Source organism: Trichosurus vulpecula, chromosome 4 (genome assembly GCF_011100635.1).
Source record: "Trichosurus vulpecula isolate mTriVul1 chromosome 4, mTriVul1.pri, whole genome shotgun sequence".
Lineage (NCBI taxonomy): Eukaryota > Metazoa > Chordata > Mammalia > Diprotodontia > Phalangeridae > Trichosurus > Trichosurus vulpecula.
In genome coordinates this window covers 119,939,607-119,956,579 of record NC_050576.1, presented here as the reverse complement: position 1 = coordinate 119,956,579, position 16,973 = coordinate 119,939,607, and the positions used below count along the sequence as shown (strand labels likewise).

Below are 16,973 nucleotides of genomic sequence, written 5' to 3'. Positions count from 1 at the left end.
CCGTTGGTACAGATTCATGCTCTCTTAACTTTTTTTTGTTCCATTATTTCAGTCATTTCTGACTTTTTGTGACCCCATTTGGGGTTTTCTTGGCAAAAATACTTGGAGTAGCTTGCCATTTCCTTCTCCAGCTCATTTTACAGTTGAGGAAACTGTGGCAAATAGGGTTAAATGACTTGCCCAGGGTCATACAGTTAGTGTCTGAGACCTGATTAGAACTTAGAAAGATGAATCCTCTTGACTTCAGGCCCAGCACTCCATCTACTGTGCCACTAAGCCATCCCTCTCTTAACTTTATAATCTTATAAGGGGACTCTGAGAAGTTAAATGACTTACCCATGTCTATGCAGCTACAACATATTAAAGGCAGGCCTTGGACCTAGGTTTCCCTGACTCCAAGACCAGTTGCCTCTTATAAACTCCAATTCTCCACAGACTAGAGGAATTAAAATGACCAGTTAAATGTTAGACTGTATGATAACTCCTGGAAAAAAAATAGAATCACATCATTATTTGGTTGATTAGGTCATGATGATCAGCGAAGAGACCAAAAATTCTAGAGTTGATTGAAAGAATTTATTTCAAATGCTTTATTCTAAGTGATTTCAATATGCTAAAAAAGATTTGGAGCTTCTCTGTAGAGAGTACAGTGCCATTGTCATTTATTTTCAGGGAAATAGGGTTGTAGAGACTTTTAGCCCAATCTCTTGTTTAGCCTACTGCTGATTTCACAGTCAACCACTTCGTACAAATCCAATGAAAAGAGACTGTATCTTTAGGGGGCTGCTGGTAGACCACAGCAGGGCAATTCTATCACTTTAGCTACTTTCAGTGTTGATGTATTTCACCATGGCTTATGGGAAGGCAATACACGTTGCTATTTAAGATTTCTAAAATAAGTTCATTGTTTGTTATGTATGACATATTCATTTGATCTGTTTAGACTATATCAAAGTTGGTCAGTTTTTAAAAAAATGAGTGTTGATATTTTTAAATAACCCATTGCTCGCAAATTTCATTGTTTGCAATTAGTTGTTTATTTTTTTTTAAATGCTATTAGTATTTATTTGTCAACTCTTGCAGAAATAATCCAGAAAGGTTTTGTGGGATGCCTCAGGGATGTGTTTTTTAAGAAGACTCATGATCCTTTTGAGGTCTGGGAGCCTCTGCAATGGCAGAATGCTGAAGAACAGATGAATGTATATAGCAGCTGGGAGGGTTGCCCCACTATACTAACCGAGGGCGTGCACTTCCTTGGAACAGGTAATGTCCTAAAGGACATGGCCGCAAGTGCCTTACAAATGTGCTCCTAAACCTATACCTCTGACTCCACCCTTCTCTAATGAGTTTCAGCCATGTGATATTCTATATAAAGACAGATAATACTAAGCACATGAAACATGGTGGCAAAGCCTGGCTGCCTGCTATAAAATATAAAACTTATAAATATACATTCATATTCTAAGAGTTCCAATGAAAGCAAAAGAGCTGACAGTCCCCAAAATAGACAAGTTTTTTTTTTTCCTTCAGAAAATCCACTTATAAATTGTATTTTCCTGTAGAAACAATGCTTAGAATAGTAATTAGGTTCCTAGGCTAGAGCACAAAAGCTTATCTGGGCTACAGTATAGCTAAAATGCACAATTAACAGTACAATTTACGTACATTATGGATAAAAGAAGTTTGTGTGGACTAACCTGGGATCTTAACCAAATCTTGGGTGAGAAGAGTGAGGGGCATTTTTAAAGTATATGACAAGAATATAACGTATTGGTGCTGGTAAAACAACTCCTTTTCCTTTCATATTCCACTGCCTTAATGGCAGGCCTCCTCACAAATTGTAGGGAAATTTGGGAAGGGATAGTAAAGTTTCAAGAAGGGAAAAAGGAAACCTGGTAAATGGAGCAACACTTCCCACTCTGGATAGAAGACACTCTGGGCCTTGGATTTTCACAAGTGGGCTCTCTTTATGTCAGAAATGTTCTGAGTTTGTGTAAGTTCATGGCCTTCAAAACTGACTATACAATAGCATAATACATTAATTAGTCAGTTATTCACTAACTAAAGCCACTGAGTTCCTTTCTAACTGTTAAAATGATCTATGTTTAAAAGTTAAATAGAAAATTAATGGACAGGACCCTAGTCACGATTTAGGGGTAAACTTGAAAGGTAAATTCTTGAGAGGTATGTTCCTCCTGCTTTTCCTATTCAATTCCAAAGGGTGTTTTTCCATTGATTTGCATTTTTCAAAAGTAAGCTATTTAATCACAATAATTAACCCTAGTATCATGTCAATTAGTAGTCAACAAACATTTACTAAGCACCTACTTGGTGCCAGACACTATGCTAAATTCTGGGGAATATAAAAAAAAGGCAAAAAGAAAAAAAAAAACTTTGTTGTCAAAGAGTTCACAGTCTAATGAGGGAGACAAGATACAAACATACTGATTATATTATTTCACATTTTTCTAAAAATATAAATTTTCTTATTTTTAAAGGATTCCTGGAACTCTATCCATATGTATTTTCCGGAGGAATGGATTTTGAAATTTCCTTTAAGTTCCGAACCGACCAAATGAATGGATTACTTTTATTTGTGTACAATAAGGATGGACCAGATTACCTTGCTGTATGTTAATCTTGAGAATATTTATTTTAAAATGCTTTTGCTAGCATTAATAGCCTTGCACTGTTATTTAAGAGAGGAGTAAATTAGGAAAGTAATTAATAATATTGTAATCACTTTCTTCTTCCAGAAAAATTGGAGCTTCCTCAATTTCATATAACCAAAATTATGGTTTGTTTTAGTATTACCATTTCTACTATTATGCAAAATCTTGATCATGGATTTGTTTATATTTTAGATCCATGACAACTGTATTAAGGATTAATAAAAACAACAAATATTTGTTGAGAAGGAATTGAGGAAATTCCAATTTTTGGTTATATCAGAATCAGGAATTATAATATTTTCTTATTTCCCAACCCATGCTAAAGGTAGTTTTAATTGCCTTTGGATGTATGTTGAAATTTTATTCTTTAAAAATTATAATTAGGTGATAATGGGCCATGATAAGCTCTCAAATGGGGGTAGAAAATCACCAAATGACACATACTTGTCGTAGAACCAAAGGAAGCTGATTGAAAATCCAGACTCAGAAGTCTGATATGTATTGTTAATATGTAAGAAAGTATATACCTATATAAGAAAATATATACCTAACTAATTTTCCCCAAAATCTTTATTGGTGACCATCATCGTATATGCCGTTATATAAGAAAACAAAGAAATGCCAAGTAGAGACCATTTTCTCTGCCCCCACATAACTTTTTTCCAAATACCTTCAATTATACTTTCATTGTATTTTGCCAAGTTTTATTAAGAATGCAGAAAAGCTTTTCCCATTGGATAATCTAATATTTTTCATTTGAAACAATTCTTTCTTAAATTTTAGTCTCCATTTGCCTCCTATCAAAATAAGAGAATGGTAAATTATATCATTATGATAGAATTGAGAGAAAAATGTATGGAGACCTTCCTTTATCACAAAATTTGGGTAAAATGAATGCATATTAGAAAATGCTACATTAATCTAAAATATACAAAGAAGCAGTTATGTTAGTTAGATATTTGAAATAATAAAACTGAAATATAGAATCAAAACATATCTTATCAATTTGAAATTGAGTAAAAATAAGCTTAATCAAGCTTGACATTTCATTTTCTTATTGTCTTGTCATATTCTTTCCCAAAATTAAATTGATACATGTAGTACTATTTTCTCATTTTCTAAAAACTCCAAGAGAAATAGAGTCATAGTTCAAACTGTCCTTTCCCCCTCTCCAGTCACTTATGTTAGACTTTAATCTTCTAACTGTTGCAAAAAAAAACCTGAGTAAAATAGAAATACTTTGTTTTAGTCTACATCATACTATATCACATTGTCTAATCATTAGTGGCTATGAATTCGTTTGACTTATTGTTACATTTTGATGTCAATTATAAGCTGGCAAGGCACTTTATTATATGCCATTGTAATCATCCATAGGATAAATGTGAGCATTTTTATGGAGTCCTTTGAGTGGAATTTCTTGCTCTTCCAGAGAAATTGACCTTTTGCTCCCTTCTGTGCTGTCATCCAGCAGTCTTTTTATACACCTATTTTCTTTTTTAATTTGAAATACAGACAGAGTTGAAGAGTGGAATTCTGAGCTTCCTGTTAAAAACCTGTATTACTTTTACACAAGTGGATCTATGGTTAGGACCCTCCTATTGTGATGGAAAGTGGAATAAAGTAACCGTGAAAAAGGCAGGCTCAGTAATATCAGCAAATGTGAATGAACTGATGAAGCATGTGTCAGAATCCAGTGCCCAGCCACTGATCGTGAACTCCCCAGTCTATGTTGGAGGAATGCCACAAGAGCTGCAGGACACCTATGAAGAGCTAAGTTTAGAACAAGGTAAAACCCATCAAGGTAACTTCAAGAATGGGTCAGGGTTGAGTGTGGTCATTCCATTCCTGCTAGATTTGGGTTAGGTCAGTGTCCCATCATGGCTCTAGGCTGAAAACACATTTGTCATTAAGAGAAACCTAAAATATAAAGGATTCTAAAGTATTTTCTCGAAGCTATGTTCCTGCTATCCCCAAGTACCTATTTGTTTACATGCATTTTGAGCATCGAATGCCTTCAATACTTATGTGTAGCATTCATTACATCTATTTTGTACATTTTCTTTTATATATTCCCCTTATGTTTTCTATATATATATTATCTTTGGGCATACATTTAGTTTATATTTTTATAACTAGAAACAAATTCTTTCCCACAAAACAGTTATAAATTCATCAGTTTGTCCTGTTTACATTTCTCTTCTCAAAACTAATATTTATCTGTTATCATCAAGTCCTTTTGGTTTGATAAAAAAATATAAGCAAATGAAGTTGTTAGCTGACTCCTGAATTTTTGAAATTCAAATATACTTGAGAAATGCAAATATATTGTCAATTATAAAATAGGAAGCATGAACAAAAAACGTCACTTTTAAAAGTTGCTGTAAAAATAGAAGTGTGGACCCACTTAATGAATTTTTTTATTCTGCTTTTCTCCTGATACTAGTCTAAGTTTATTATTTAGCTGTGAAATGTATTAGAACTACTGGACACATAGCAAAATATGGTTCCACAGAGAAGTTGCTCTAAGTAAAAAATTAAGATATTCCTATTATGAATGGTAAAAATTCCACTAAGAAGCCTCTGTCTATTTAGGGATTGCTTAAGTATTTACTTGTTTTAAAGTAGAAAATGGCAATATGTGACAAGATCAAACTAGCCTTTTTAAAGGAATATCAGTAAAGAATTAATAAGTTGGACATAGTGTATTAATGACACTTGAGAAGTAAATTAGTTAAAAATATTACATTCTTCTACATGGTTCTCCAAGATTTTAAGGTCCTGACATTAGAACAAAGTGTGAAAACCTATTGTTAGATCAAAAGTATCTATTAAACTAGAAATATGGAGACATGGAAATTAAGTCATGGAAGAAGCTTGCTCTGTGTTCCAGAAACTCACGTGTGTGTGTGTGTGTGTGTGTATAAGCTCCATTAAAACACTGCTCCTGAGGACAAAATTAAAACTTGCATTTTAATCTTTTATATAATACTTAAAGAGATGCTGAATAGGATTACACACACATATATTATAGACGCATTTTATATATATGTACATATATATACACATACATACACACATATATGACATAATTAAACCTGAAATATAAAAGAGAACAAGAATTTGTTAGGCAGGCACTATGTGCCAAGAGCGTGCCAAGTACTTTAAAAAAATATTATCTAATTTTATCCTCGCAATAACCATGGGAGCTAGGTGCTATTATTATCCCCATTCTCCAGTTGGGGAAACTGAGGCAGAGGTTAAATGATTTGCCAAGGATCACATGGCTAGGAAGTATCAGAAACTGGATTTGAACTCAGCTTTTCCAGAGTCCAGGTCTAATACTCTAACTACTGTGGCACCTTAATGCCTCCGTGCTATAGAAAAATACTTTATTTCCATTTTGCTAAACTATATCTGTCATGGCACTGTCATCTAAATTTTCAACTTCATTTTAACTTTAAGAAAAAGGGAAATATTTCCTATTTTAAAAAAGGGATGCTCGTGTGTGCACGTGTGTGTTTGTGTGTGTGTGTGTAGACAGATGGATATAGATAAAGATTGTTATTTAGATACCTAGGTATCCACAAAGTATCTAGATGCCTATTGACCTATACATAGATAACTAATATCTATGACTTTCTATTATCTAATGTTGTACAGATATATTATTAGATATATGCTACTATATAATATGCTAACATAGCATAGATATGTGAGTATTTTGTTTATCTATCATCTTTCTATCTACCATCTCTCTCTGTCTCTGTTTCTCTTTATTTACCATGACTCCTTCTGATTAACAACAACAATAAACTGATTACGATATTCTAATATTTGAAACTTCTTTTTTTAGGCCCCCCTTTAGCCTTGTCTCACAGAATAAAGTAGGTGAATATTCTGTGACCGTATTAGTACTGCTGCCTTCCAAGCATAAGATTAGGGATAGAGATAGGTCAGCACTTCCATTGCCACGTCCAGTCTTAGGGAGCTACCTGCCCAGAGCACTGAGAGGTGATGGGTTTTTTCCAGTCACATGGCCAGTATGCATCAGAGGTGAAATTGGAACTCAGCTCTTGGCTTTGAGGCCACCTAGTTCTTTAGTTACTATGTCAGGCAGCTACCTTGCTGCCTTCCTAGCCAATTAAAGTTTTATTTTTTTGGAAATCATATTGTAATATTTATTACCCTCTTATATGTGTGACTGCATGGCGTTCTGTAATCCTGTGCCCTCCTCTTGCCCTCCATTCTTATTTTTGGTAAGGACTGTTGTCTCTTCATGAGTCACAACAAAGATACAATGAGGAAGGGACTTTGTCTGCTCAGGTCACTGTAGCAAAATTGCACTTTAAGCTATTGGTGCAGTTTCAGAGTTGGAAGTACCATTTTTCACCACATAATCATCGCCACCACATAGTCATCACACCTTTTTTTTTTCAGTCCAAAACTTGGCTTATAACCTTTCATCACGTAATTGTCCTATGGTATAATTCTGTTTGTCACACTACTTAAAAGGTAAACAGAGCAGCAATGTATTCACCAGTGGCACATGGATATGTATTTATCTCTCACATATTGTGAGCTGTAAGCCTAGATTTCTCAGGGCACACACATTGTCAGTATTCAATTTTAACCTATATTCACAAGTATCCTGTGAATCCTAATCTTGCACCAAAGAAAATTTAGTAATAAATGATTTTTAAGTAATATCAGCACAATTTTTTAAAAGCTTTACATAATGGTCACATAAAATCTGCAGTGATTACGTGGTGAAATATGGTAACTTCTAGTTTCACCCTCAGGGATGTGCCATCCTGGGCAGTCACAGAATTGACACCTATGCTATCATGTACCTCAGGGCTGTCCAAAATACAGCCAGTGGGCTACATGTGTCTTTCAGTGCTATTTCATGCGGCAGTCTGTGGGTTTTAATTTTCACGAGCGAAAAAATAAAATAATAATTTGCATGGAATGCGTATTAGATTTTTTAATTTTTAATTCCATCACTAATAAATAATCTCGTTAATTTTCTTTGGTGTTTTTAAGCAGTATTAGGGAGGGAACGTATCGCAAAGAATTTTCAATCGCTCTGTGGGATGCATTCTGTCTGTATGATGCAGACTAGTTGGCATGCACCTACCTTTATACTGTTGTGTTGTTGCTTTGTTGTTTTGTGTTTGCTTTCACATTTCGCACCTTCCTGTGTCGTACTGATGACACGTGTTCCCCCACTTTCTATTAGCGTACTGTATTTTTTGTTCTGGGTGCGGCCCTCAAATAATTATTTTATTTTAATATCACCCTAAGATAACCTAAGGTTGGACAGCCCTGATGTACCTAAGAGTGTGTGTGTGTGTGTGTGTGTGTGTGTGTGTGTGTGTGTGTTTGGGCGTGGGCAGGGTGGGGGTAGGGGTTGGTGGTTGTGTGGGTGTGTGCACATGCGCATGTGTTTGCACGTATTTTCAGAGCTTTGGTACTTTACATTCTGATAATTGTTACAAAGTAAAATGTGAGTCAACGCTAAACAGTATCATTAGTGACTGCTAGAATGTAATTCTATGCCTACAAATTCACCCATTTTTTTTTTTTGTATTTCTATATTACTTGTAACATATGTTTGGCTCTTCTACCATTTTCGTTTTCGCTAATATGGAAATTGTGGCAGAGGTGAAATGATTCACCCAAGTGTTATCAGCAAATCTGTGCTAGAATAAGGGATTCAAATTGTTTCTAAATTTCCGCGCCAATGATTATCCATTGAACCACCCTGACTCTCCATTGAGCCCTTATTTTTTGGTTTGTTTTCAGGCTAGTGTATCAATATTGATCAGGGTGGCCTAAAGAAATGAGAGTTAAATAGTGGGAGACACAAGGAAACAGGGCACATAAACTTAGTGTGTTAGGAGACCTACATAATAATGGGATGACATAAGTGCTGAATGAAACAATCTGGTTTCTGTCACAATTAACTTTTATTTTAATGTTAAACATTGTATTATTTACTGTTGCTACTTTCAGCAGATGCAGTTTAATTTAGAAGTTGCTATTCATCTGTTTTTAATATTTAAACTTCAGAGCGTTTTGTTAAAAGAGGAGTTTGTATGTGAGATGCCCCAAACCCAGTTGCGTTTACCCTCCTTAGTTACAATTCAGTATATCTTCCCAAGCAGAATAATGTCAAACCTCATTGAGCTGATGTCTGTTTACTCAAAATAGCATGTAATTCAAAGCAACTGCTATTCCCTGGCTGACTAGATGCCCTATGGTTCTTTAACAAAAATATTGAATAATCTAAACCCATCTCACCCAAATTCTATGTTAAAGCTTAACAAGACTTCTCTGTATTATGTTTATTTTGAAATCTATTCTGTAAAATATACATTTTTATAAAAGAATTCCTGATAAGGCTGAATCCTGGTCCTTAGTACATGACTGAATGAAAGATTCCCAGTAAAGTTAGGGGCCATTTTGTATGTCCAAGAATATGAGATCAAGCACATGCACATGCCTCATTGAAAAGAATAGAATGCAGTGGCTCTTTCTTGTATAATTATTTGTGTGAGGATAAGGTCTATGACTCTGAAACACTTATTAAGCAATTTTTATACTTATTAATTCTGGGATATTAGTTGTGGACCTTTTCTCCTTCCTTGCATGGAGTGTTCAAAGTGTCTTTTTTTTAAAAGAAAGAGTGTTTTAAGAAGAATTGAGTTAGATATATTATTCTCATTGGGCATTTAGCAAATATAGCATCTGAAGCATAGGATTTGATTTGTCACCTGGTTTCCAGAAAGCCAATATTTAGGTACCCAAGTAGTTGAAGAAAACCAGGGGTAGGGTATAAGTAAGTCATTTTCTGCTCCCCCAAATCACATTTGGTTAAATTTTATTTCACAAGGTGTTAAAGTGTGCATGTGTGTTTGTGTGTGTGTGTACAGAGACTGTTCCTGAGGGTCTGGAGAACATTAACTCAACAGGAATTTATTAAATACAGGCTTTGTGCCTGCTATTTGTGACAGAAGAAAAGGGTAAAGCATCATAGAGTGAAGATGTATGGTAATCAGTGTCTATTCCTTCAGTACCACAGAATTGTAACCTTTTTAGCCTGTAAAATCAGGAGGTGGAGGGAAAGGATTTCTCCAGCACATCTTAAAAGTTAATAGTTACATCTTAGAGTTCTCCTTGTCATAGAAAATATAGTGCTGTGGACAACAAAAATGATTGTTAATTAATGACTCAAGCTCTTTATGTGATACTAATCCCTTACTATTTGCTAGGTTTCGGTGGTTGCATGAAGGATGTTAAATTTACACGAGGTGCTGTCGTTAACTTGGCATCTGTGTCCAGCGGTGCTGTCAGAGTCAATCTGGATGGATGCCTATCAACTGCCAGGGCTGTTAACTGCAGGGGAAATGACTCCATCCTGGTTTACCGGGGGAAAGAGCCGAGTGTTTATGAGAGTGGTCTACAGCCATTTACAGGTAACATGTTGGTTCCTTAAATTAAATGCTACATGTCTCCTGCTCGCTTCCTCCACCCCTCCACCCCCAGTCAAGTCTACATGAATAGCTTCTCATCTTGTTATTTATTATTTCCATTTAAGAATATCTGTATAGAGTGGTGGCCTCAAATGAAGGAGGATCAGCAGGCAGTGTTTGGAGTCGGGGGCGCACAAAAGGCACAGGTAAATGCAGTTTTCCAATGTGTCTTCCTCTGTTTCCTTGCATGTTTATTTTATAGATTTATGTACATGTGTACCCATATTGGGATTGTATAGAATGGGCAAGTAAGGGCCAAAGGTAAGCCCTTTAAATTGGGATAGGGACTAGGCTTGTGATTTTATTGGTTAAGGGAACTCCCGAGTGAGGAAATTCCCCCTACCAAAGCAAGTTAACACCCTTCTATGCAACTTATAGATTTAGTGTTGCCTAGAAATACAAAGCACACCCAATTTTATTGGTGTTATGTGTGTGTGTGTGTGTGTGTGTGTGTGTGTGTGTGTGTGTGAAAGATAGAGAGAGAGAGAGAGAGAGAGAGAGAGAGAGAGAGAGAGAGAGAGAGAGAGAGAGAGGAATTCTTAGTCTTCCACATTAACTAGTTACAGGAACATCTCACCTAATGCCATTACTTGGCTTCTCTGAAACATGCATTTAAGTGAAAAAAAAAGGTTGTAGGATGAATTTAGCTGCCTTAGAAGATTGTTTTAGATGGAAGATGTGTTTTTTGCAAATTAAGATTCAACCTATAAAAACCTGAATGAGGCATAGAGATCAGATGCTACCATGTTTATAATGGTAATTGGATAAAAAAAAAAAAGCACCTAGTCCAAGGTACTATTCTAATCAATGATTTTTTTTTCAAAATTTTAAACAAAATTTTAGGAGGGTAAAATGGCAAACTGTTCCAACCCTCATGGAACTTCCATTTTTCTAAGGGAATACCAATTCATGCCATTCACCTCTCCCTGCCTCCACCTCCTTCTCATGGCTCTTCCTTCCTGTGGTCCCAGAAGCAGGACTTCTCTCCATACTGACTAGCTGAACTTTTCTTTTACCACACATTCTTTTCCCTATCTGTGGGAATGTGTGGGGAGGGTGGAAGACTCAGTAGGCATTATGTTGGTTCTCTCTTGCTATAGCTCTTTAACCCTTCCATCTCTGATCACCTCTGCACTTAGCATTTGCTGTATGAGTTATGTTACTGATAAAAATCCAGGATAATAGATGGTACCAGACATACCCAAAAACATTTTTGTAATCGGCTGGATATACTACTTTCTTAAATTGATTAGGTGGGAAAGCAAAATATAGGGTAGCAACTTTATGAAGGTTATATTTGTATACAGAATGATAGGCATAAAAGTCTAACAATCATCTACTGACCTTATTCTTTTGATGAGGAAACTGATACCTACCTGCTAATGTTGCCTTTCTTCCTTTGACTTATAATAGGAAGGGAAGGATAGACTTAAAAATTAGTTGCATATTTTTATCATTAAAACATATGAAACATTGATGAAATGTCCACTGTGTACAGAGAACTGAGTATTGTCACTGAGTACAGAGCTTACGGTATTTTCTAACAAGGTTAAGATAACATATAGTACCTACCGTTTAAGGAATTTGAAATCTAACGATGGTAAGACTCAAAATGCAAATAGATAAGGTAAACAACGTTATAGGAAAAAAGTTTTGGAGAATTACAAAGTGCTTAAGGAGAAGGGGCAGTTCTGGGGAAGCTTTACAATCCACCATTATGCTTGCTTTGTTGTATTTTATTATGTACCTGCATGTAACAGATGAAACTCTAGAAAGACTCCCTTGTAGGTAGGAAATTTAAATTGGCCACATAGATCCCAAGTGCCAGAACCCTCTCAATGAGCCAAATGTCTTTCCAGTATTCTACCAAGAGTCCTGTTGACAAACAAAACCTGTATTAATCTTGGTTTGGGTCAGGACCTTCTTTTTTCCCTCTCTTTCTTGTGGCAGCTTTGTAGCCAAAACGTTAGCTGTGGAATTCTTGTAATAAGTATCTAGGTAGAAGATAGGAGAAAACATATGACAGACTAACTTCCCTTGGCATAGGAAGCAGCTAGGTGGATAGAGTGTTACACCTGGAGTCAGGAAGACCTGAGGTCAAATCTAGTCTCAGATACGTAATACCTGTGTGACCTTAGGCAAGTCACTTAACCTCTGTTTGCCTTAGTTTTTTTTTTCAATTGCAAAATGGGGATAAGAATAGTCACCTCACAGGGTTGTAGTGAGTATCAAATGAGAAAATATTTATAAATTGCTTAGCACAGTGCCTGGCACATAATAGAGTCTATATAAATGCTAGTTATCAATAAATTAAGTATTATTATTATTATCATGAACATAGGAGGGTACAAAGGTAGGAAAGTGATTGCAGTGACCAGAAATATCTGTTTAAATAACATAGATATTTCCAAACATTCTTTCAAGGTTGGTCATGAAAGAACTCCTTGAAATATGAATTTGAGTATATTAGGCACCTGACATTTTGGGTTAAGAGATTTTCTAGGAAAATGGACACATATCAAAATGTTGTCTTCCTGTGTGCTTTGCAGAAAAGCTGTTTTAAACTAAATAATAAACACATGGTCTTTGGGGTGGGGGGAGGATGAGTGTTTCCATAAAACATTTGGATGGAAACATTTTTTTTGACTTCCCAAAGTAGTTTGTGAGTCCTTTATCCTTAGAAAGCTTTCAGAAAACAGTAATCATAGATTTTTACTAAGGCTTAGAAATTGTGAAATTCAACCCTCTAATCTGATAGATGCAGAGCCTGAGGACCAGAGAGGGGGGAACAATTTGCCTAAGATCACACAGGGAGTAAACAATGAAGCAATCATTTGAACTGGGCTTTCTGTTGACTCAAAATCTAATCCTCTTTCCTTTACACTGTCATGATGCCTCTTCCATACCATTTGTTGTTAGTCATATCTGACTCTCTGTGGTCCCCATTTGGAGTTTTCTTGGCAAAGATTTGCTCTTTCCCTCTCCAGCTCATTTTACAGATGAGGAAACTGAGGCAAACAGGGTGAAGTGATTTGTCCAGAGTCACACAGCTAGTAACTGCCTTAAGCCATATTTGAATTTAGGAAAATGAGTCTTCCTGAGTCTAGGTCCAGCACTTTAGCCACTGTACCACCTAGCTGCCACTCTATACCATACTGTCATATTTAGAGCTGACAAAGACCTTACTGAATCACTGGCTTCTAAGGTCCCTTCTAGTTCCCAAACTATCAACCTTTGAGATCATCTGGTCAAATCATCTAATTTTTCAAACAACAAGCCCATGGAGATTAGTGACTTTTCCAAGACAGTTGTCCATCCTAGATAAGTGAGATAGTCCCCCGCTTTTATATCAGAAGAAGCACCTGATTTCTTGAACTCTCTTTTGCTCCTGGAATCCCATGTTAGCCCTGATTCATTGTGTTCAAATCATACTTGCGTGTGCTCTGCCCACATATTTCAAACCCTTCTTCATTATTAGCAGGCAAATCAAAAAACCTGCTTAGAACATAATTTGGCAAAGTAAATAGGTACCTTGGAAGTACATTGTTTACCTAGCTTCATTTCCACCATTTTGAGAATTACCCTGAAAGTGAGAAAATAGAACTCTAGGTTTATAGTAATGATCTGACCACATATGTTTATGCCATAAATTTATATTTACAATCTGACCACAACACTGAGCAGCTACATGTTCCCAAGGGTTGAAGAATAATTGCCCTATTTAATTATTTTTGAGTCAGTTTTGCTATGTCCCTTATGAGAAGACCATCTGCTAGACAGTACCTTACCTTGCCCTGTGCTGCATTTCAGAACTAATAAAATCAATATTACTACAGTGTTGTCTGTAACTTGCAAGTTGATTGTGTAGCTCATGGCTATTTTTTATAAGCACCTATAATGTTTTTAACTCTCTATTGCTGATAATTACTCCCCTATCCCCATTTCTCTCACTTATATGCATGATATCCTGGAAATTGTTATTTCACTCATCTAAACAGTAGAATCAGAAAAAAGAAGATATTTGATGTGGGAAAACAGGAGTGATCATCCATCTACAGGGCCCAGGAGTCCACATACATTTATAGAAAGCCCATCATCCATCATCCTGCCATGGAGTTCCTTGGGCCTTTCTCGGTGCCCCTAGTGCAGTCTTCTGTGATAAAGTTGTTGCTGGCCAAATCTTGACTTGTTAAAGCAATATCTAATGAATAAAGGATATAGATTTTTTTTAAATTAGGGAACTATGTGTCCATGTAAGTGTGGCATTTGATTTCTTTCGAACACCCTGGTTCCTTTCTTTCTTTCTTTAAAAAAAAAGTAATGCGAAGCAAAGTTCTCTGAGTAGACTTTTCACAAGCTCATCTCCTTCTTAACCAAGAAATGTAATCGCAAATGTGTCCCATATATCTCATCTCCTTGAGATTTGCTTTTTTAGTTAATTTGGGGAGAAATCGAATTGAGAAAATGAAATCAGACATTTGAACATGATCACATTTGCAATATTTTGTGCCCAAGATATAAAAGTGTCAAACTACTCTGTATAATAACAGTCTAATTATCTTGCTTCAAAGTGTTACATCATTAGATTGCTTGAGCTTGTTAGCTGCCTACCATCCACCTCCTTCTTTATGAGTGATGTTTAAACATGTTGGATACATTCAATGTTTTTGGAAAACCTGGACTAGACAAGGAAGAATGTTATGTAGATGGAGTTTTGATGGTTTTGAAATATAGCTTGAACTGAATGGCTCAAGATGTGCAGTCATATTAAATCAATGCTGAAAAGTTACAACTCTAATAAATTGTATTTATGCTAATGGTTGAGTCTGATTTACTGCCATCATTAAAAGTTGAAGAATAGGGGCACTAGTCTTCTCAGAACTGCCATTTTCTCTATTTTCTATTTTATTCTTCTACAGCTCCACAAAGTGTGCCAACTCCCTCAAGAGCTCACAGCATAAATGGTTACAGCATTGAAGTGACCTGGGATAAACCTGTTGGGGTCAGAGGTATAATTGAGAAGTACATTGTGAAGGCGTATGATAAGAATGGTCCTCATCTGCCCCATGTAGCTGCTGCCAGTGTTGAGTTTGTCAACACCAGTGCCCTCACAGGTAAATTGCATTGCCTAATGGAGTAGATTAAAGAAAAGAGGATTTTGGCTTTTGTTTGTTTTTGAATAAAAATTTTCATTAAGCTGGGAAATGTTTTCTTAAGTACTTTCAAAGATGCTTCTTGATCTGTACAAATAAATGCCTATTACCTGATATGGGGAATGTCAAGGTCCATGCAGGAATATTGTTTCAGAATAACTATGAGGGGAGAGAATATTCATTGTTTCCAGGTAATGGCAACATTTTCTCCATTCCCAAAGATTTAGGTATGATATCTCATAGGGCAGTGAGATTGGGCATACATGCTGTTAATCTTTAACTCCACTCTGGAAAGTGTGCATATGCAGCAGCTACCTCTCACCGAAGCCCCTCCCACCTTCTAATTACTTTCTAGATCTCAAGCTGAGCCCAGTAAAGATTTTGTACTATAAAATCTCTGGTTGGACCCTGTCCTTTCAGACTTAGAGACTGGTAGGGGATCAGGAGTCTGAGTGGCAGGAAATTTTCTGGTTAGTTCCTCTGCAATAGGCATGGTGTAGCATGCAGAAAGTGTGGCATTTTGACACCCATATGTACTACATACAGAATAGTAATATTAAAAAAAATTTCTAATTTATGTAGGATTTCAAAAAAAAATCACATAAACTTGTAATACATCTGGTTCAGCTGTTTCTAGACAGGAAATCCCTCTACAACATATGTAGATATACAACAAATGGTCACTCCAGAGATTGTCTACTGTACTTTTGGATAACTAATCGTTAGGAATTATCTCTTGTATTAAGCCTAATTTAAGACTTTTATCTTATGAGTGCCAGTCTGTCAGCTACTTGAAAACAACTCTCAGTTATCGAGTCCCGTTTATGTCTTTTCTTCAGGCTAAACTACCCAGTTCCATAGCTGATTCTCATAGTACATCCTCTCAGGGCCCTACACTAGTTATGTACTATTTTCCTTTCACCAAGCCCGTGAAGCAGTTAGTACAATATAATCATCACCATTCTACAGATTGAGAAACTGAGGCTCAAAGAATTTATGTGATTTTTCCAAATATCACAGGGATAGTAGTCAATATGGAAAATGAGATTTGAACTCTTTTCTTCTACCTCCAAGTCCAGAATTCTTTCCAATTTATTGAGCTGCTTCACAGCACCCTAACATTTCTAAGCACTCAGAGAAAATTCATGTTCTAATACAGAAATACTGAAACAAAGTGAAATGATGTAAGTGATTTTATGCAAAATACAGTTGCTAGCTTTAAGAAACTATACTTACTGAAAATAGTCATGTATTGTACATAGATGATTTTAAGAAGTATCACATATTTTGCCTTCTTAATATTTTTAAGCAAAAATGTGGAATCAAAAGAAATAGTCTTTAAAGAATTTTTGAATATACTTTAATATAAATGTATATATTGTAAAATATATAAATATATTAAATGCTAAATAAAATATAACAAAATAAATATATTTTACTTTATAAAATAACATACTTTACATAAAATCAAGCAAATTAGTTTTAAAATATATTTTTAAGTTGAAAAATGATTTAGTACACTATGAAACTAAAAAAAAATTAAAAATTGATCAAGTGACCCAAAATAACTATTAAGTAATTCAAATGCTGAATGTTACCAAAAGAAGAAA

The 16,973-nt window shown here is 35.6% G+C and overlaps 1 protein-coding gene across 1 annotated transcript in view; it reads left to right on the top strand.

Moving 5' to 3' along the window:
- Positions 1–16,973, top strand: part of USH2A (usherin) — a 991,863-nt gene that overhangs the window by 379,483 nt on the left and 595,407 nt on the right. Inside the window, exons 24-29 of the mRNA XM_036755334.1 lie at positions 1,084–1,263; positions 2,499–2,629; positions 4,188–4,461; positions 9,950–10,153; positions 10,276–10,356; positions 15,130–15,324. Of these exons, the coding sequence (XP_036611229.1) occupies positions 1,084–1,263; positions 2,499–2,629; positions 4,188–4,461; positions 9,950–10,153; positions 10,276–10,356; positions 15,130–15,324 (1,065 nt within the window). The remainder of the gene's footprint in view (positions 1–1,083; positions 1,264–2,498; positions 2,630–4,187; positions 4,462–9,949; positions 10,154–10,275; positions 10,357–15,129; positions 15,325–16,973) is intronic.